The sequence below is a fragment of the Gouania willdenowi genome, unplaced genomic scaffold, assembly GCF_900634775.1.
Source record: "Gouania willdenowi unplaced genomic scaffold, fGouWil2.1 scaffold_228_arrow_ctg1, whole genome shotgun sequence".
Taxonomy (NCBI): Eukaryota; Metazoa; Chordata; class Actinopteri; order Blenniiformes; family Gobiesocidae; genus Gouania; species Gouania willdenowi.
In genome coordinates, this window is record NW_021144983.1 from 365,218 (window position 1) to 387,416 (window position 22,199).

At 38.7% G+C, this 22,199-nt stretch overlaps 1 protein-coding gene across 1 annotated transcript in view; it reads right to left on the reverse strand.

The window, feature by feature from the left end:
- yes1 (YES proto-oncogene 1, Src family tyrosine kinase) overlaps positions 1–22,199 on the reverse strand; it is a 47,084-nt gene extending 24,885 nt beyond the window's left edge. Inside the window, exons 1-2 of the mRNA XM_028441373.1 lie at positions 21,885–22,199; positions 3,952–4,242 (exon numbers count right to left, since the gene is read on the reverse strand). Of these exons, the coding sequence (XP_028297174.1) occupies positions 3,952–4,234 (283 nt within the window). The 5' untranslated portion in view covers positions 4,235–4,242; positions 21,885–22,199. The remainder of the gene's footprint in view (positions 1–3,951; positions 4,243–21,884) is intronic.

The window sequence follows — 22,199 nt, forward strand, 5'->3', positions numbered from 1 at the left end:
TTTGTACTGTGTGATTGTATGAATAAAAGCAAGCTAAAAAAAAAATATATATATATATATATATTACGATATAGGCAATATTGTCATTTTCTATATCGCCAAAACAGAAAATTGGATACATGAATCTCGATATATTGCCCAGCCCTACCCTGGGACCCACATTCTGCCACTGTCATTTAATCGTGACCCACTTTTTTTTTTTTTATAATTCAGCAAACCAAATTTAGTTTTTCAAAAATAGCTGTTGAAAACACACAATATTTTTTCTATATATTTTCCTGTGCAACATGCCTGTCAAAATAAAAGTTTCTCACAAAATAAGTTCAACATGAGAGACCTTAAGTTAGGAATCACTGCATCACATTATCATGTTCCTCATGTACATTCTTCCATGTTGTACCTTAAAAGCACGTTTTGGCTGTAAATTTATAAATGTCTCGACACTCCTTCAGATCGCACACACGCACGCAGACACACACACAAGCAGAAACTTTTTTTTGCTGTTCTTATTTTAAGTTTTTTAAAGTTCATCACACCTCTGAGATTATAACCTTCTTGTTAAGTGAAACATTTTTTTAATATTAACAAGTAGTAAGTTATTGTATGCTTTGAAAATAACTTTGATGGTCTGAAAATCAACAATATCATAAAATTTAAGTAATGTTGACTGTATAAATAACGTGTTTGTATGGTCTTTATACAATACTTCATAGGCATTACTCTCTACATTCTCCATTGAAAGTCTGAATGAACCGTCTGATCTACAGACCAGTTTCTCCAAAGCCACGTTGGAAATCACACTTTAAATTTAAAGAACCACAAGCTGCTAAATTCAGCTCCCGCACGTCCTCCGTGCACAGCTGCATCGCCTCCTATATCACAGACCTGCTCAGCCCTGACGCATCGGCTGATTTGTTTTTAATGTGTCATTTGCACACCATCTGCTGCTCGGACGGTCTCCTGCTTCACCAGTTGGTTTCATCCAACACACAACCACAAATCAACATAGAAGTAACTGGCAGATGATGAAGCGTTGGCTTTTTTCTTTTTGGCTAAAAGGGAGTTCCGAGCTTTGATTTTTACCTCTGATTGAAAGGAGTTTTGGAACAGCATCATTTCTACATCAATGATGTCATGTGGAGGAAATTTATAGCTTCAATCCTACACTGCCCTCAGGCCAAACTTATCACAGACACATTATGGTGAGGGGAAAATAAATGAATACATAAATAAATAAATAAAATATAAAACCTGAAAAGTTGGTTGGAAAACAAAATAGATGGCTTCCGAACTATGGGTGGGGCTGTGAAATTTGATTTAGCAGTAATAATATAATAATAATAATAATAATAATAATAATAATAATAATATTTAACTTTATTTATAGAGCACTTCTCAAAACACATGATACAAAGTGCTTTTCAAAGGCAGCTATACATTAGGAAGAAAAAGAGTCTTGGTAAAGAGATTAAAACGGTTTAAAAAACAGAAACATAAAAACAAGTTAGAAGTTACTTAAAATCAGCGAAGGCTTTCCGATAAAAGTTATGTTTTAGGAAGTGATTTTAATATTGTCAGAGTCAGCAGATCTGTAATACAAGCTCTGAGAGGTAAGTTGGGGCAAGGCCATTTACGGTCTTAAAAGTAATCAATAAAATCTTAAAATCAATCCTGAAACATTCTCTTCTGCTACTCGGCGGAGGGAGTCGCATCCCTCTTCGCTTCCACTTTCCATCCCTGCGGTTATGTCTGCAGTCTGTGTCTTGTGGATCTAATAGGAGCCTCTCTCTGCATTTATCCTGCCGAAATTATGGAATTGGATCTACTCCATTGGTCAAATTTCTCAACAAGGAGAGCGGGCAATGAGAGAGCCCGCAAGTCCTGAGGATGTGGTAGATATTCACCAGACAAAATTGGAATTATGATAACAGGACTTCTGCCGATTGGAACAGGTATTTCCCTGATTTATTGCAAATTCCAATTACGTTGGGCGCTCTATTGGAAGCCGCTAGTCATCAATGGAGAGGGCCGAACTCCCAGAACTCTCAGATGAAATCCAGCGTGGAACTTTAAGGAGGAGTGGAGAGTTCGGGTCAAGGGAAATGGCCACATTATTGGATTACTGCATGACCAGGGACAATACGGGTGGTAGTCAAATGTTGTGACTAGCCCGTCTGAAAACATCTATCTTCTCATCATCAGCCCCTTTGAGAACAGCCTGCTCAAGGTTGTCTCAACCTTGGATGTATGCAGATCTAATGCTCCATTCCCGCTCCTCTCCCCCTCCCCCATCACCACCTGGACTTTCTCTCTTCTGAACCAGACCTTCCAAGGTCATCATACTACCTGACTGTCAGAATGAAAGCAAAGGTTTTATTTTGTCTAATGCCTCCGCCGGCCCACCACCTGCACCCCACCTGCCCCCTTCTCCCATCCGAGCCAAAGGACGGTGTCCGTGGAGCGCCCAGAGGCTGCATGGCCGCGCCTCCATGCCCACGCCTCCTCGGCGGCTGGAATCCTCTCCCCCTCTCTGCCCTGCCCCCGCCCCCCAACATCCCTCCCCAAAATGTAAATTTTTCCTGAAAGAAAACCCCCATAGTTAAGTCGCTCTGGTGATTACGTTGCATCCCTGAATGTTAGGCTGCTCCGAAATGGCAGATTTAAACCTTTTTTTTTAGCCAATAAAGCGTTTTTTTAAGAGGTGGACTATTGGCTGCAGAAGGTACAAATCATCAATTGACTCAGCCTATCAGAGTATGCCGCAGGGCGGGCTCCAGTTCTGGTTGTATACCATGTGATAAATAGAGTTATTTGCTGTATTCCTGTGAGTTTCTACAAACACTTGCTCCATGTCTGCATATCAGTCCATTTGCAGCATTTTAGGCTCATTGTTTCCTGTAAGGCTGCTGCTAGCCTTTAGCGCTGACTGTCAGTCAGTTTAGTTTATCGGGTATGAACAGGAGTCTGCTTTTTTGTTCCGCCCCAAAACAAAGTCAGTTTAGAACAAACTGAATGTGGTGGTTTGGATACTTCATGCTAGTATTGTCATAAATCTAATGTAAACAGGCGTTCACCTGGATCCCAGATAATTAGGTAGTCATTATGCTTTCACTTTCACACACTAAACTAGGTGTGTCAAACTCATTTCCAAAAATGTAGCAGTTTGATTTTAAGAAGAGTAATTTCAACCTTATTGTGCCTTAGTTTACACTCCCATGTATAAATGATACAAAGTTTGTAAGGAATCACAAATATTAAATACATTACGGATGTGTGATTGCAGAATCTCTCCTGGTCAGTTCTGGTCAAACTGCCCTCAGCAGGCCAGATAATATTGTACTGATAACACTTACCAAGGTCTTTCTTAGGGACTCTGTCATTGTTATGCTTAGCGCTATCAGCAACAAACAAAAACCCTGAGAGCACAGAACAGCTACAAATTCATGGGACGCTCACACTGAAACCTTTGAATCCCAGACCGGTCTGCCTCAAAACCCTTTGACCTTTAACCCTTCAACTTGACTCCATCTCATTTCATTCAAAACTTCCACAGCAATTACTAATATCAGTCACTGCAGGATCTGTACGTCAAAATTTCTTGATTTTTGTGACAAATCTTTCTGTAATTTAGGGCAAGTGTGCATGACTGTTTGTAAGAAATGGCAGGATTTTAGAAAAACAGAGTTTTGTTGACATTTTGAGACTGGAGTCATGTGATGTACACACGGGAAAATAGCGACTTCCTGAAAATAATCTGGAGTTTCAATGAATATCTGAATTTGGAGAGACTCAACTGAATTATTACACACTAATTACAGAGTACATACTGTAATGCTTCCTCATTATTACTTTCTTCCCCAGGACTTGAGTTTGACTCATGTGCATTGGACAGTTCTGCCCACTGACTTTTATAACCCACATATAATCACTTTATATGAAACAGAAACTGACCAGTAATGACGGAGGGAAAAGGACTGCTCACGGCCACAGACGTAAACGAGGTGGACGCCCCGCCAAAGGGTGCCATGGCCACGGACGCCCCACCGAAGGGGGTGAGCGAAGCAGCATGCATGTTGTAGCTGTTGTTGTGCGTCTTCACAGCAGGCGACTGACCCATCAGGGAGGGCTCGGGCCCGTAGTGGCCCAGGTGGGCGTTGATCGGGACAGAATTGGAGTTGTCCGGTCGGTATTTGAGCCCCGGACTGTTGTCCTCTTTACTCTTGACACAACCCATCGTCAAGCCTGCAGAGAAGAGGAGGAGGGGAAGATGCGTGGATTACATTTGGTGTTATGTAACAAACACAAGAATGAAGCAAATAGGAGTAACCAAAATAAACACACCCTTTAAACAGCTCCTGGACTTTTTAAGACTTTTAAATTAAACAGCAGGGTGTTTATTTATGAGTTGAAAAAATATATAATAATTTGATTTCCTCTAAATTAATGAGATCTGAATGTTTTAGCTCCTTTGGCACATCATTCCAGGTGAAAGGGTCAAAAAAGATTAAACATTTTGATCTAAATCAGTCTGGACCATTTGTCCTGAGAGCTCAGCTTGTATTTATGAATAAAAGCCTCCCAGTGAGTGAATCTCTGCACAGATACAGATGAACATACCAGACCTACACAGTGATAACAGATAACAGTGATAAAACATTAGAATAGGGAGTGTAAAGTGTCCAGTTTAGTTTAAATGTAGTTCATAAAAAAGCAGATCTCTATAATCAAGTAACGGTTGAAGATTTTCCGACTCAAACAATAAGAGACGTGATTGATTTCCTTCAAAATGAATCTCATTTACGTTCAGAGAGACGTTTTACGATATGAGATTTAAAGGACACAATCGAATCAGTTGTAATGTTAAAAAAGACTGAAGAGACAATTCCAGTTCAAACACTGGAATCGTTGTGTAAAAGTAGGAGGGTGGTGAGTAGCTAGTGACTGGAAATTTATCATAGCATTGTGACTAAGGTAGTGTTAATGTGATATTAATCATATTTATCTCAACCGATTTTTCATTTAAAAATTTCCCCGCCAAATTTCTGCCTAAGCATAAGTAGAGTTGTCAATTATGCCAAATGAGTATGAGTTTGAAGGTTAGATGTACAAAGAGGTGTACATACTCTGTACTGTGTAGTGTTATAAAGGGGTTTATTTGCGGGAGCAAATATACTAATAGCATGTGCAATTGCCCTGGTTTAATTCTATGGGACATGCACATGATAAATGTGCATGTTCTCGAGGTATTTGGAAGCCGTTGACCAAGTTTCAACACTGCGTTCGGGAGACACTCGCCAGGCACGCGCGCACACACACCTTGCATCGTCAATAGATAAATAGAATATTTTCATTTCACAATTATGACTGAACCGAAATCACTGAATTCACATGTACACAACCGCGGAAAACTGGAGATTTACACTGATATAAGATGGTAAGACACACATGTACGTAAAACTTGGGTTTTTATATTTATGTTCGTTTCATTTCATTTCTGCTACGTCAAATTAACTAGAGCTGCAACAAACAATTATTATGTTGTCACCTAATCTATCAATTATTTTTTCAATTAGTCATGATGACTTTTCTCTATTTTTAAGCATATATTTGACTTTAATGCACCTGCTTCAAGCTTCACACCTGTGAAAGTTACCCTGTTGCACTCTGACAGCATGTTATATAGAAACTAATTAAAGCAATGACACATATAGAACATATTTGTAATATTTTCAACATAATAAGTAAACTAAAACACTGTAAAGTTGTTGTAAAGCTGGGGTTAATGCGGTTTGAACAAACTACAAAGTTGCTTATACTTAAAACAAATCAACAAAGTGAAAGGATTAATAAACAAGAGATATTTTTGAGAGTGGGCACGTTTTAAAGTCCAAACAGTCAAACAAAACTTAAAGCCGACATTGCTAAAGGAAATATTTATATTTACATATATCTATGTATTTCAAATCCCAGTGCAGAAAACTTAAGCATGATCACAGATTGCTTACAAATAAATAATTAAACATCTAATATCATCCAAACCACACAGTCGACAATCTTTAATCTAAATAGTAAAACTCTTTTCTTTATAATAAATTAAAGGTCTACTGCTCAGAATGAACACTAGTATCAGCAAAAGGCGTAAAAAAGGGGAGATTTCAAAGCAGTTATGTCAGCAATTCATTAATTAGTGCAGTAAATTATAAATTAATGTAACTGAACTGTTTCCTAACCAAGCTTCTTCCATGATTTTCCGGCAGATAAATGTACAACACAGATGTAATAACTATTTGAATCACGAGTTGTTGGCTAATGACTGTGATTAAATGCATGTGATTAAAAATTAAAGAGCCACGAGATACCAACGTTACATTGATCTCACTTCTCTGCGTAAAGTGAAAAAACAGCGGCTCCGCGGTGTTTTTGTTTGTGTCCGTACATCATCGTAGTTCTTCCATAGAATGAGAGCTGAACTTCATAGTTTACACTTAAACTGTTTCACTGGTTTGTTTTCAACTCAACGTTCCCAAACAATGGAAACCTTAGGTCTCAGTAGGGCTAGGTGGTATGACCAAAAATGTATATCACGGTATTTTTCTAAATTCTAACGGTTTCACGGTATATGACAGTATTTTATTTTTCATGCATAATCAGGTGTTCACAGGATTTTCTACTGGTTGAGAGATGAATTACTGCAGTAGATTGACTTAGGATGGTCTATTTTACTGTCATGATGAGTGAATATTGTAGAATAATTCCACACTAGTAGTAATACAAGTTTGCAACAGCCGCCCAATGGCTCTTTGTCGCGCTAGCTTAGCTTTAGCATTAGCTTGATTTCTAGCTTTAAATGCTGCATACTCAGTGGTGTGGTGGTGTAGCGTTTTGTTTGTGGCTCCACCAGGACTTATTTACGCATTATAGGTATTACAAATTATGATCCTTTGCTCTCTTCTTTTGTGTATTACTGCCGAACTGCCGACATGCTAAGCTAACCATGCCTCTGTGTCCGTGAGTGTTGTTCTCCTATAGCAGGCACATGTTCACATGTGACAGCAGATTTTAGGCTTTTGATGACAGTATTCAAAGAATACTGAGCTAAACCACCTTGGTTTATTCCTATATTCCTATTCCTATTCTATTCGTAATAAAATGGATTTAATTCACTTCAACGTGTTTTTGTTGCATTTAACACAATGAAAAAAAAAAAAGAAAAACTATGAGGAAACTCATTTTATTTAGCCTTAAGCCTGACTCTTAACCAAAGTGAGGCTGCACTGTGTCGTGACCTAATGAGGGTAATCTCTGAACGTATAGATTTCCTCATGTGCAACTATCGTAATATTGGCTTTTTCTTATTGATCAGCTGCGATCGGAAGCTTGGGGGTGGAACAACTGACACGACATGAGGAGTGGGTGAAGAGTTAACTCTCATCAATCCATTCCATCTTCTGTTCCCGCTCATAGAAACATGTTAACACAGCTCGTGACTTCAACAACGCCGCACTTATCACATTACAGTTAGGTTAAAACTACACGATCAGCTACATTCATTTAGCAGAAAAGCCATTCCTTCCTGGAGGCACTTACTTTGCCTGACAGAGATCAGTCAGCAATGCTACATGCTAAGCTAACCAAAGCATTAAGCCCGGTCACTGGTATGGAGTTCCTTCACAGTCACAGTGGAAGGCAGCACATTTAACATCTGCAATGTGTGGGAAGGAAAAAGATATCAAAGTAGATAAACCTTGTTAATTTTCCCTTTTTGGTCACATTAATAGCCAACATTAATTGCATTAGGAAAGAATATGAAACAGCCCCTGCACAGATTGTCCGATAAAAGCCAATCATCTCCAGATTTAAAGAGCTGCAAGCCAAATGTACCTTAATTCAGGAAGTCAGGCATCTGGGTAAGTTGTGACGTTTCTGCCTCGCAACGCCAGTCGCCATTATTGTTTGGGTGTAAAACAACGTTGACAATGTATTGTAACAGAAAAGGTTTCAAAATGCCGAAGGGCTGTTGTGTGTTTGGCTGTTTGTCCAATGAAAAAAAATAATACAGATATGATTTTTTTTCTATCATCCCAAAAGAAAAAAAAACTAAGAAAACACTGGCTTTCCTTCATAGGACAGATGGGTAAAAACTGGTCTCCAAAAACAGCCCATTCCTACGTGTGCTCTTTACATTTCATAACCGGTAGGTGAACAGTTAACATCTGAAATGAGGATTGAGGATTTTAGGGGCATCTCGCCTCGACTATAGTTTTCATTCTAGATGGGAATATGATGTATTTATATTTGTTGTAGCTCCGTTGTTAAGCACACAGTGATTAATGGCGTGTGAGGATTTTACAGAAGGATTTCTACCGTGCGGGTTACTCAGGGTTCATTTATTAGGTAATTGTACAGATCTGGGTAGGTGAAATGGGGCCAATGTTTTGGATTGTTCATCCAAGCGTCTGCTGGGACTTTGTATGGATATTCAGATATCCCTAGCATTGATAACCTAACCTTATATCGTCCACTTGACCTCTTCTGGGGGTTGTATGCCATACCGGGATATATATCCCTTTAATTCCTCTTCGAAGCTGAATAAAAGTTCATTCCTCTTTAACCTGACCTTGTAAACACTTAATTCCTAATGCTAATTTCATTCAGAATTAAATAGTTTATCTTTCTTGTAAACAGTTAACACTTAATTCCGTTTCAAGTTAATTCCAGTTGTTCGGTGCATGTGCGACTTGTGGCGATGACAAACTGGGTGACAACATAATCCAACATGACGGCCCGGAATAGAGCCGACACTATTTAATAAGAGCCTTAAAATACATGGATATAATGAAAAAAGGGAATGACGTGGAGGCATAAACATGTCGACATTAACACGGACACATGGACTTATCACACACAGCAAACGGAATGCCTTCATCGGACGGGTGAAGGGAGTAAATGCGTCCTCATACTGCTGCACAGGCTGTAATATCACCAAGTTTATCATTGTACCGGTTGTTAGAGCTACCATCTTTACCAGGAAGCAAATATTTATTACTGGTTATTAGGGATGTAACGATTAATCGTAAGGCTATATATTCATCCTTCTCTTGTCCAGAAGCGGAGGCGACGGGTGGAATCTGCTACTACTTTCTTTCTGGCCGCCTTCTACTCTTAATCATGTTCACAAATGATTCCTTACCCTTTAGCACCGAAAGAATATCTGTAATACTACGTGAATATCTGTAAAAGTCAGGTTTTTCTATTAGCTCTGACTGCTAGCGCATATCATCTCTTCTTCACTGCAAGAATATCTGCATGCCAACCGACCACTGGGTTACCAGCGCCCTCTGCTCGTCCAAACTAATATCTGATGTAATTACAGTGCAATAACTGAGTTTTTAAAGTCCAATCGTTAAGACACAAAACACATTTTCAGTTGCACTTTTAAAAAGAAAAATAACTATTATGCAGTTTTGCATTGTTTACTATACAACCAGAATTTAAATTAATAGACTTCTTCCTTTGTATTATTCCTTTATTTATTTCATTCAAGATTTATTTTTAGTTAAATTGCATTGTTTTGAATAGTTCATCAAGGGATTCTTTTGACAATGAAAAAATAAAAGGAAAATAGTACAGTATTTTCTAGCTTTTTCCCGAAAAACATAAAGGAATATTTTTCAGTCATCATTTGTCTACAGTCCAATTTTGTAGAATAAATTGTGAGAGAATCATATCGAGAACCCAGTATTGTGAATCAAATCGTATCGGGAGTTGAGTGAATCGTTACATCCCTACTGGTTATCGTTTTCCAGAGTTTTACTGGGCTTCATTTACCGGTGATTAGTTCATGTTTCTCTTTCGCTCCGTGGGTCAAAGTGTGTTATTGTCGAGCTGCTGCTTCAAAACTACAATCAAAATAAAGGTGAAAACAGTTCTCGTGTGGTGTTCTGTGTTACAGTCGACAATAAAAGGTTTGTTGTGTGTTTTTCCCGATAGACGTGATCGACATGATACGTCACGTTCTCCCCCAGTCCAATCTGAGCGTTCCCAACACCCAAACCTAAAGCAGAATTAACTAAAGCCAAATAAACCAGTTTTCCATGTAAACCTCAGTTCGGGAATTACTATTACCATGTAAACACGAAGCAGAACACTTTAATTCCGAATGATTTAATTCGGAATAACTCATTCTGAATTAAAAAACATCTTGTAACCGTGGCCAAAGTGAAAACTGAAGCATGTGTTGGGATTTCCTAAGAGTTGAACGGAAGGAGGGTCTGGTGTTGTCTTTTGAAGGACCGAAGACACAAAGGGAAAAAGTATCCTGTTGAGCTCTCCTATACACATGCAAACAACCCTCAGCAGCACTAATGATAATAGGCCCTGAATCGCCGAAAGCTGAACAATCAACCAAAGTGCTTTGAGATAGCGGACATCAGCGCTGACACACGCACAGCTGCTATGAACAGGCACTTTTAGATTTCCAGCATTGAAAATAACAAAACAAACATTATGTCACTCATTCAAAGCAGCTTTTGTGAGAAAGGATGATCATTTGTGCAGGAAGGAGAAACATCATCACCATTGTTACTACCAAGCGTGACAAATGTACCAAGACTAAAGACAGCTCAAATCGACTTGGCAGCAAATCAAATTACCAGCAGATTACTGTGCCCTCTCTCAGACGGCTGCTTAAATGAGGCTGAGACGGAAGGCGAGATAAGCGGGTAGACTTGTGCCATTCTGGTTCCTCTGAGGAAGCCTCGACCTCATACAGGCACTATAGGGTTATAGATCTCATTCTGGAAATTATGTTGCAGAAAATTAAGTATCGCTGAAACACTAAGGGGTCTGATATTCTGTGATTATGGGAAATGGATGGAACTCACAACAGGGTTCTCGCCATTAATGTTGAGCGTAGGGGCCCTTGACGTTGCCATTTTGCTCCCCTACGGAGTGATGTCGCCCCCTAGGTTCAGTTTTCAGCAATGTAGGAGGATTTTCGGTTGTTTTTAACTTTTTTCAATCAGTGCCGTCGAAATAATTGTTGCACACTTCCACGAACTCTTTTTAATCTGTATAACCGAGAAACACATACATCAGCTGCATTGCCTATTTAATACAGGTGATTTGCTCGGATGCTCCTGTCTTTACCTGAGGACCCCTCCTTCAGCTGCCCCTGATGCTGCCTGTGTGTGTCATCCTCTTGCTAACTGTAAATACCGTAGCTTCTACCAGACGTAGTGTGTAGCGACACATGAAGCTGCTCGTCATGTTCATGACTCACAACGGATCATGATACATGCGCGCACACTAATGTGAATACAGTCACATTAGTGCAAAGAGACATCGGCTTCATTCAGGTCGGACAGGTTCGGGTTAGGTCTAATTATTTTGACTCAATTAATGCTATACCATGTGAGTACGCGCGTCCTCCCCCTATGCAGTGAAAAATTCCTGGTGAGAACCCTGCACAATGAAAAAGGAAAATGGAATATGACATGGAACACAGTGTGTCCTCACCTACATGTTATCACAGATGTGGAGCAACTGTTAGAAGATATAAAACTCACAGACTTGTGAAATCTTGTGAGACTGCTCTATTGCACCTGAATCTTGTGAGATTTTAGCGTTGAAGAACAGAAAAAAACACAAATTTACAAAAATAAATGTAATTAATCCCTATGAAATATTTTTGTAATGACTTTGGGACATTTAGTAGTCTAGTAAGTAATCAAGCAAAGGAAAGCCAATGAAACGGTCATGGGTTTGCTCTAAAACAGAATTCGGGAAATTTTAGAATGGGTTTGGGGGTACGATAAATCCATACAATCTAATACACATCAGATTGTTATGGTTGGTTATTATTTCTTAATAGGTCTGGGCAATATATCAAGATTCAAGATATATCGAGTTTTCTATTTTGGCGATATGGAAAATTCTTCTTCTACTTGTTTTAGTAGTCGCTTATTTTACTACTTCCCAGAACAGCATAAAAAGCAGTTTGATGGATTACTGAGTGCGTCCTAACCCGGACCTTTCCCTAAACAAGCCACAATACAAAATCCACTCACACATGCTGTCCGTTATAGGAGAAAAGTGTCACATATTGTGCAGCTATTTGTTGATAAATGTTCCTTTGTGGCATTCTGCATCAGCAAATTTAACCTACAATGGTGTTTCTGCGTAAGACTTTGAGTTAAAAGTGTATATCGTATATCGCCATTTTGAGAAAAAATATAGAGATATGAATTGTGGTCCATATCGCCCAGCCCTATTTCTTATATTCATATTAAGTTCAAAAGGTCATAACCAAAGTATGTAGGTATGTCTAGAGTTTAAGTAAAATAAAAGTTTGGTTATTTTTTCAACTTTTGTCTACTTTCCTTTAACGGAGCCCATTATCGTCTAACGTTTCGTCATCGTCCCACCCCTAGCCGTTACCAAATAAAAACAAAAAGGAACTGCAACACTGTAGCCTGTTTTTAAATACAAAAGAAGCATATAAATATTATGAGTTTGGACTGGTAGAAATGCTTGCTTTACTTCTGTGTGTCGTTAAAACATTCAGTGACTGTAGAGACAGACTGGGCCACTTCTTAATCCAACCACTGCTGTGTTTTATTCATCTTTTTTGGGATGTGTCCATTCTTGCAGAAGAAAAGAAAATATTTTAAAATGCCAAAATATATTCAGAAATATCCTAGAGTCCTCTCAGGCTTTGCCACATCAGCAGACTAGTACAGAGACCAGTGTATTTAAACTAAAGCTGAGACCAAGCCCTGTTCAGGGACATGTGACATGTGAGGCTGTGTGCCAAGCCGTGTCAGATTTAGGAGAGACAGTTTGCTGCTTCCCACAGAGCTCAGATGCTGCACAGGAAGCTCGCTGCGTCGCTGGCATGGAAGGACGTTTGGAAGAAAGAGAAAGCATCTTAACGTTGGCTCCCAATGGGTGTCTTCTTATTCATCTATAGAAACGAGCACCCACTAGGCCTGAACGATTTTGGAAAATAATCTAATTGGGATTGTTTTCCTCAATATTGCGATTTAACATGCAATTATTTCTTTAAGGGTCTCTTGTCATGTATTTTTCAATGAACACAAGCAATCTGTTTCATAATAAACAATTTCAGATTCATTTAAACTTTAAATAAATATAAAATGTAAATTTTAAAGCACAGATTACAACAATAAAGCAAACAAATCTGTGGCTTTACCTCTTCAACATATCTACATGTTTCACAAAACGTGAAGTTAGTTAAACATGTGGACTGCACTTCTTAAACAGACCGAACTTTACAAGACAGGGCAAGAAAGAAAAAAATTGCAGCCTTTGCGATTAGGAAATCACATTTTATGATATTGCGATAATATCGCAAATGCAATTAATCGTTCAGCACTAGCGCCCACTGGCCAGAACTATTTCCTTTTGCTTTAGAGGCCATGTTTAGCGTCAGAGCTAAGTTGTAACTTTGTAGAGAAGTCCTGATTCAGAGTGTGCAGCAGCGTAGATGACGCACTTCTCAGCTTGTTAGCACACTAACCGCTCAGATAACAAGCAACAGCCTGCACGACCTTTGACCCTTGAGCTACTGCCTTTGGTAACTTGTGCAGCCGTTTGAAGAGCAGTCGTGTCCCATGCAGACCAAAGTGCTGAAAGATTTAATGACCAGACATTAGAAGTGTAAAACCACTCCTTGGTTACATTCACACAACCTGCATGTTGGGACTTTATCATCTTTATGAGGCTAGACAAAATAACTTGCACGGTGGTGTTTTGTTTTTTGCCCAAGAAGCTGCTCATTACACTTGCCTTTGTTTTGTGAAAACTGAACACTTGCTTCGACACAACTTGACATTAGGGATGTCCCGATACAACTTTTTCATTTCCGATACGATATCGATATTGCAGCTGATACCGATATCAGCATGAATCATACATACTTTTATTACTTTCTTTTTTTCTTTAATAAAAAAATTATAATTACTTATTTTGTAGTGTGGAATGTTAGAAAGTAACAGTAGGTATGAGAAAAACTGGCCCATTTATTATTAACCAATTGGTTACATGCATTATAACCTATATATATATATATACACACATATATATACATATATACACATATATATATATATATATATAACATAATATCTACAGTATTCTACAATTGAATAACATAAATAAAAAATGAATTGAAAAAAAAAAAAAAAAACGGAAATTTGAATCCTTTATTTGTTTTCAGGCTGATATCGGACCGATACCGAATCGGGACACCCCTACTTAAAATTAAAGGTCACAATACACAATAAAAATGGCTTAAATATTGAAAGGAATCAGTGCAGAACGTTGACACAGAAAATGACTAAAAACCTAACAACCTGTAGGGCTTCCAATTTTCCGTGATCATGGAAAACAGGGAGTAATTATGGAATTTAATTAAATATTGACATTTTATTTCAACAAAATCATGCGGAAATTGCAACATGACTAACATGAATATTTTGGGACAATATCAGGCATATACACAATTTTTCCTCATAAACGGGTGGGCAAAGCAAAGCAGCGGAAATGTCAATTCTCACGCAAAATCTGACAGAATATTACAAAGTTCACTACCTGAAATACAAATAGCTATATGACAAACTAAACCCTCACCAACATGTTGTTTTTAGACAATATCACACATTTACACAATCTTTTTCGTGTAGCAAGAACAAACCTAAAATGACAAATCTCACGCAAACTCGCATGTGTGTACTTTCAGCATAGAAATACCAGCATAACAGCAGTTAACTCATTATTAGCCATAAGAGGCATGTTTGGCTAGATTTGGGGAAGTTTAACAGCCAGTTATAACATCTACGGTAGATAGAAAAAACCAATGAAACGGAAATTAAATTGAAAAAAAATTGTAAATTCTTAAATGGAATTAGAGAAATTTAATTTTGAAACAGAAAATCAGAGGCTCTAATCCTGCTGCCAACAGTGACCAGTGTCTTTTGTTTTTATCTCTGAATAAACGACACAAAAATGTGGGAATTCTTCAGAATCTGTGGCTAACAATGTGTGGATGTTGGAATAAAAACCATAGGCCTATATGCATAATATAATTACTGTTTCAAAACTATTTTATCAGGAACATTTTCACACAAAGCAAAATAACAATCAATGACAAACATGCAGCTGTAAAGATGGGAATTGTAAAAAATGACATTATGTGCAGCAGCTGTTTCATATTCTTTCAATCCTCATCATTCCTATAGCTGCTCTTTATGTGCTGGATAGTTGAATAACGGAAAAAACACACAAGATGTCTGAAAACTCCACCAAAAAAAGGCGACCGAAACAGGACAACTCAGTTTCAGATGCCTATGGCACACATATAGCCTACTCAAACGGTAAACACATGTAAAGAAAAAGGGGGCTGGCTAACATCACGCTACGGTAACCCACAAGGATGGAGCGCAAAAAGTCAGAAAAAACCGTGTTGAAATTTTTTTTTTTTTTAAACTCGAATATGCAAAAATGTTTTTATCTACAACTTTGATAAATCGATTGTATTTGGTCCACATTATAAAGATCAGTAATTGGTGTGTGATAAAGCATAGAAACTGCTCTTCATCAACAACTTAAATGTACTTTGTGTTTTTAGGAGAGAATATATTTAATTTGACTTCTCTTATAGGCCTGTACAATATTATTTAATATTTAATGTATGACTGGGGCCAAGTTAAACATTTAATCTATTTCTTTTTACATTGTGCATTGTTGGAATGTCAGTGCTAAATAAATATTTTCATATTTTTAATTGATTTATTGTTTGAAGCATTATTATTAATTTATACAATTGCAATGTTTTAATTTTAGTGAGGTTAGTACACATTTATACCAATAAATCAGTGGTTTCCAAAATGGGGTACGCACAGGAATAATAGAAATTAATAACACTGTGACAACATTGGAAATTAGAATATGAATCGACCATCAGTCAGGAGCCTCCATGCATTGCCACAAATTACACGTTGGCCTTTGTAAAACTACCCTCAATAGCCAAACGTGCTATCAAGACTTTAAAACCCTTTGTCACCACATACTTGTGTGAAAGTAGATTTTCAGCTTTGACAAACATGAAAACAAAATACAGAACAACTCTCTCTCTAATTCAACCAAACATTCCGTTGTGTTCTGTGCATCCTCTCAACCTCACACTTCTCCTTAAAGTTCTAGTGAGTTGATGTATTTCACAGTTTCAGGGTGACGAAAAAAGCAATTTTTTTTTTCACTCGCAGAAAATGCCAGTAAGCTAGTTAAATAAATTGCGTGATAATTCCAAATAAGATGTTTTCTTGTGTCCTTAAAAATTATTATTCTTTTTTTTTTTTTTTATTCCTCAACAGGATAGGTAAAATTCAGAGACAAATTTCACTGTATATGACATTACATTATCATGTTTTTTAGGTGTGCATGAGTAGAGGGTACATGGATTAAGGTTAAATGTCTGAAAGGGTACGAGACGGGAAAAAGTTTGGGAACCACTGCAATAAATGCAATAATTTGCATAATAATATGTTTCGGTTTTCTGCCTTGGTTTTTTCATTTTTGGTTTCCGCAATAATGTTTTATTTCGGTCTGTTCCAAATTCCTTTAATCATGATGATTTCTATGGCTGCTCTTTATGTGTTTAATAACAAAATCTTTGTTCTTTCCCATATAAATGTTCAGATTGATCTAGGGCTGGGCAAAAAAAAAAAAACGACTTATCGAATTTGTAGATAAAAACAATCTTTATTCTGCAAATTCAAGTTTTTTGGACTTTTTCGCGTTCCGTCCTAGGGGGTCACAGTAGAGCGATGTGAGCCAGCCCCCTGTGTTTACCCTTTGAGTAGGCTATATGTGTGCCACAGCCATGTTTAATGTTTTATTCACACTATGCTGAGACGCCATGGGAAGAGTTTTTTTTTTTTTGTAAATTTATTAAAAAATATGTAGTTATCTGATTTCTTAATCAGAAAATTGAAGCTACTGTGAAGTTGCTGTTGCACTTTTGTTTAAACCTGGGTTAAAGCTTGAAATAGTTGAATGACAGGGCCTCATTTACTTGTTATTTTGGGATTGTTCTATGCATTCTAACTCTTGAGGACAATCACAGCAATAAAGTTGCACTTCTGACAATATATCTGATGTCTGCAGGCATTTTTAAGTGCATTGAAAATAAAAAAATTGAAAATCGAATCAAAACTCAAATTTTTCTTTAAATAAATCAGAGATTTTTTTAGGCAAAATCGCCCAGCCCTAGATTGATCATTTTCCCAAATGCCGACATGAATGTTGGTAATGGAGACGTCGGCTCAGACAGCTACATTTTTGCGGCCCCTGCTGTGCTAACAGTTGCCCATCTCTGAGCGACAGTGTCAGAGTTGTTTGCTCCTATGATGGTGATCTTGGTCCTGAAAGCTACATTCACTGGCCGCAGACGCACAGAGATGTGACGATAGCAAAAGGCTGCAGAGCGGCGTTGAGGCATAGCCCAGTAATCGCCCTGGCATCCTCTCAGAGGCAGCGCTCGGGCTTATCTTCAGGGCAGCCTGCCATCTCTGCCAATCACAGCGAGCGGAGAAGACGAGCGGGCGGGGGGATGGCGGGGGCAGAATAAGCTGAGAACTTCCTTCCGAATCCATTCATGCCATGGAGGCCACCTGCTGTGCCTGTCAATGGCTGGGAGAGAGGAAGAGCCATCTTCAAGATACCAAACTAACACACAGGGGCCTTTTTTTGTCCTCTACGCCCTCATCGCCACAGCGTGGGCGTGCATGTGTGTGCGTGCTCACCCCATCTATAATTCGCTTCACGTATAGACGACCTGGAAGCTACTAATAAATCAAAGGTAATGACAGTGCAGTTGCATCGGAGCTTTTGCGGACACGCGTTAAAAACCCAGTCCGTGCACCTGTTGGTGCTCGTCAGTGCTCTGCCAACAGGCCGACCGCCTCCAGCTGTGAGTGTGAGACACAACTGTCAGGCCAACTGGGCCTGCGCTAACAGAGGGATTACCCCGCAGGAGGATTACTTTCACACAGGAGTGCAAACACACACACACACAGTCTCACACTGTGACTTTTGACCAAATTCATCCATTTCCTGAAATTCTTATCAACACCCATCATCACCATAACATTTATTCACTTCTAAGGGTACCAAATGTGCCAAATTTGAGAATTTGATGACAGAATTTGAAACAAAATGCCAATCATTTATATATAAAAGACATAAATGGCAAGTAACTTTAGCTTAAACACAGGAACACTTTCAGGGGATGCATTTCACCAGCATACGGCAACACTGAGAGGGTACTTAAGATATAATGAAGGGGTATGTGTGATTTCACAATCCACAATAGACAAAAGAAGGTTAACAACCACTGCTGAATAGTCAGTGATCTGCTGCTAGTGGAAGAGTCAATGGGTAGGACAGGCAGAATGACATACAAGTTTATTCTAAGAGCTTAAAACTAAAAGAATCTTTCCATTTCTCTCAGTTTTTAAGTAAAACATCCAAGGAGCTGTTAAACCATTGATAAAATTATAAAGAATACGGATAGTAGGATTTGGAGAAATTATAAGCAGACGAGTCAAACTGCTTTTGTTCAACTGACACCAAAAACAAGACAAGCTCAACAACACGTCACACAAATACCAAGTACAGCAGGAAGGAAACACTTCTTAATGAGAATAAAAATGTTTGCATTTGGAATTACAAATTAGGGATGTCCCGATACAACTTTCTCATTTCCGATATTGCAGCCTTGCGTATCGGCCGATACCGATATTGATCCGATACGATATCAGTACGAATCATACATACTTTTATTACTTATTTGTAACAGTAGGTTACTTTGTTGGAGTGTGAACCACAGTCACCTATGGATAGAAGAGCTGGAGCAGAACATTTTATCGGAGCGCTTATATGAGTGATTTTAGATGCAGACCGATAAAATACGATATTTGTTTTCTGGCTGATATTGATATCCGATATCACTATCGGATCGGGACACCTCTATTACAAATTGTGATTTTGGTGATTTAACGGCTGACTTAGACAATATTTCTCAATATGCAGCCCATCGCTTCAATGAGCAATCACATTACATTTCTTATATACAGTAAGGATGCTAACCCATTCAAACCTACCACAGCCACATACTGTATATCGCTGCTGATTATTTCCAGCCTCAAAACTGTTGATAAATTCATAAAACCTGGAGCCTCCAATGTTCCATTTCACAGTTTCAATTTACTAATTTCTGTTTTATCTTCCCTAAATAATGCCCAACATGCTAACTATGGTTATTTGTATTCAATATTGTTATTAATCTCATTGTTCTCACTTTATAGTTGTGGGAAAGGAGATTACGTACTGTAACTAGAAAATGTTGCACTAGCTTTAGAGTGAAAAATATCATAAAAATGCCTAATATGGTCCCAAAACATGCATGTAAGGGTAGAATCCATGTCTTAATACAATTTCTGCCTGATGTAGTTCAAAAAATTAATTTAAAAAAAAAAAAAATATATATATATATATATATATATTTAAAAAAGGCAATTCCATAATTTTCCATGCTATGTGTTCGCCACAATCACAAAAAATCGGAGGCCCTAAAATCCCACCGATATTCACCCCTTTAACAGCCTTAAATCATGTATATTTTGCTATTAATCTGGCACCATTGTATCTGTGGTCCCAGTTAGCTAGAGTGACTTTTCCTGTTAAAAGGCCCATGTTACACTAAATTGACTTTTCTGTGCTTTAAACATCATAAAGTGCTATTTAGGCTTCATACACATGTCCAAAATGTTTTTTCATTGTTTCCCTCAATTGTTAGTTAGAGGGTGATTTGCTCCTTTCTTACTGCAGGGTGAGCACAAACACCTCGCTACAATTTGATGACGCGTTCCCACTTTGATGACGAATTTGACTGAGCTGGAGAAGCCACGTCTCCAGGAAGCTCTCTGCTGTGATTGACACGTAAACAGATACGCTGACAAAGGTGAGCATTTCAGCGTCCTTCGCGCAGTGCTATGTATGTATTTTCTACAGTCTGTGTACTGTATGTACCGGCGAACGCCCCGCCCCCACGCTCTGTCTCGTGTTTATAAAGCAGCATGAGCTCGGCTGCAAAGTGGGTGGGAGGAGGGCGGGCGGTCCTCTGGCCGGTGAGGGGAGGAGGAAGTCGGTGTCCCGTCTATAGACACGCCCACTCATGAATATGCATATGTGGGCCGTAAATCAGCCTGTTTGTGTAGAGTTGATCAGAAAGTGAGTTTTCAGAGGCTAAAACTCAGGAAAACAGGCGAGTTTGGGAAAATAAACCTCAAATACTATGTTTTTTGAGTTCTTAGGACAAATGTTGATGGGTGAAAAATAGCATGACATGGGACATTTAACAATTCCCAGTGTGGTAATCATTAAAGGGTACCTGCAGTGAAAATGTATGTCACAAAAATGTGTTTAATGTATTACCAATAAATAAAATATGTGCACCTTTTTATAAAAATAAATAAATAAATAAATAAAAAAAACAATAAAAGGGCTTTTTAGAACAATTTCATACTGTCGGGCATAAAGTATGGAGAGCCACCATTTTGGACAGGATATGACGCACGTTCGTTGATTTTCCATCTTGAGTGACATGGCCCTGTTTTCTATATTAACTGCTTTAAAAATAAAAAAATGCAAACAGCATTAGTTGTAATAGAAGCAGCGCAATAAAGCCTAAACTAAATAAAGTGCAACTATGGGGCCATGGGGTACGATTCAGAAAATCTATTTCATTGAAAAGCATACAGGAAGTCACAACTTTACAATATTTAAAGGCTGGGCTCAAATGACACATCATAATTGATTGTTTAAAATGTTATGAACAAAAGGTAATAATTACATCCAACATGTTTTTTTTGTGAGTGAAACTTTGCAAAATAGTCCCAGTACTGGGACTCAGAGCCATGCTGCTGTTAGAAAGCACGGAACAAACCATTGTGAGGCAGACACAGGGGGACACATTGTTAGATTTAAACCAAAGAAAGAAACACAACTGATATCACTTTTCCTTTTTTGTTTTCAAAATAAAATCACACTTTCTGTTTCAACGGTCTGAACTAATGCTTGTGGGGACCAAATTTAGGCCCCTGGGTCGCATGTTTGACACCTTTCACTAGACAACGACCATCTTAAAAGTCATAACATAAGTAAGATCCTTAAAACTATAGATGCAAATTAAGAATTTTAGTAGTTTTTTTAATTTATTTAATTGTTTTTTTTTTTTGTTTTTTTTTCATGTTTCAGAGCTCAAGCAAGGTTTCCGTGCCCTTACAGGCTCGTTAATGCTGAGCCCTCGAGCAGCTGATTGTGTGTGTGTGTGTGTGTGTGTGTGTGTGTGTGTGTGTGTGTGTGTGTGTGTGTGTGTGTGTGTGTGTGTGTGTGTGTGTGTGTGTGTGTGTGTGTGTGTGTGTGTGTTAGAGAGAGAGAGACTGGGTGAGGCAAAAGAAAAAATGTGAGCTTAGTACCATCTCTAGTGGGACAAACTGATATACAGCTGTAACAAAAAATAAAAAAAGGCCTATCCAGCTGCTGGCCAGATGTTTAAGGTTCTTTATTTCATATGTGTTCCCTAGAATCACGATGTGCTGCAAACAGTCACAGATCCATGAGAACCACAGATCCTGAAGCTCCAGTGAGGAAACCAACCCTGCTTTAGATACCAGACCAAAGTCTACCAGTTCTCCTCTAACTTTTCCAAAAGTGTCACACTCACTCGGCGGCCCGCCTCGCTTCCCAGTGTTCCCACTCTGAATGGGGCATTTCCCCAGCACAAGCCCAGCGTGTCTTACCTTTAACGCGACCTTGGCTGCCGTCGTGCTCCGACTACATGCGTCCAGTGTCCGACCTCCGCTTTGCTTTCAATCCCACATGAAGAGACACGAACCACGCTAAGGTGAAATCTCAGCTTTCTCCTGTCCCATCCCGACCAGTATTCCCAGTGGCTCCGCTCCAAAATTCCCTTGTTGGGGAGTCGGGGTTTAATTGGGACAAAGGCTGTGGAATATGGCGATGGACCAGCGGCGAAAGGACGGAAAATCTCCGCACTGAAAGATCCGGGTTGGCCTGAAGACGCACAACAATAGCCGGACTAGTAGAGAGCAGCG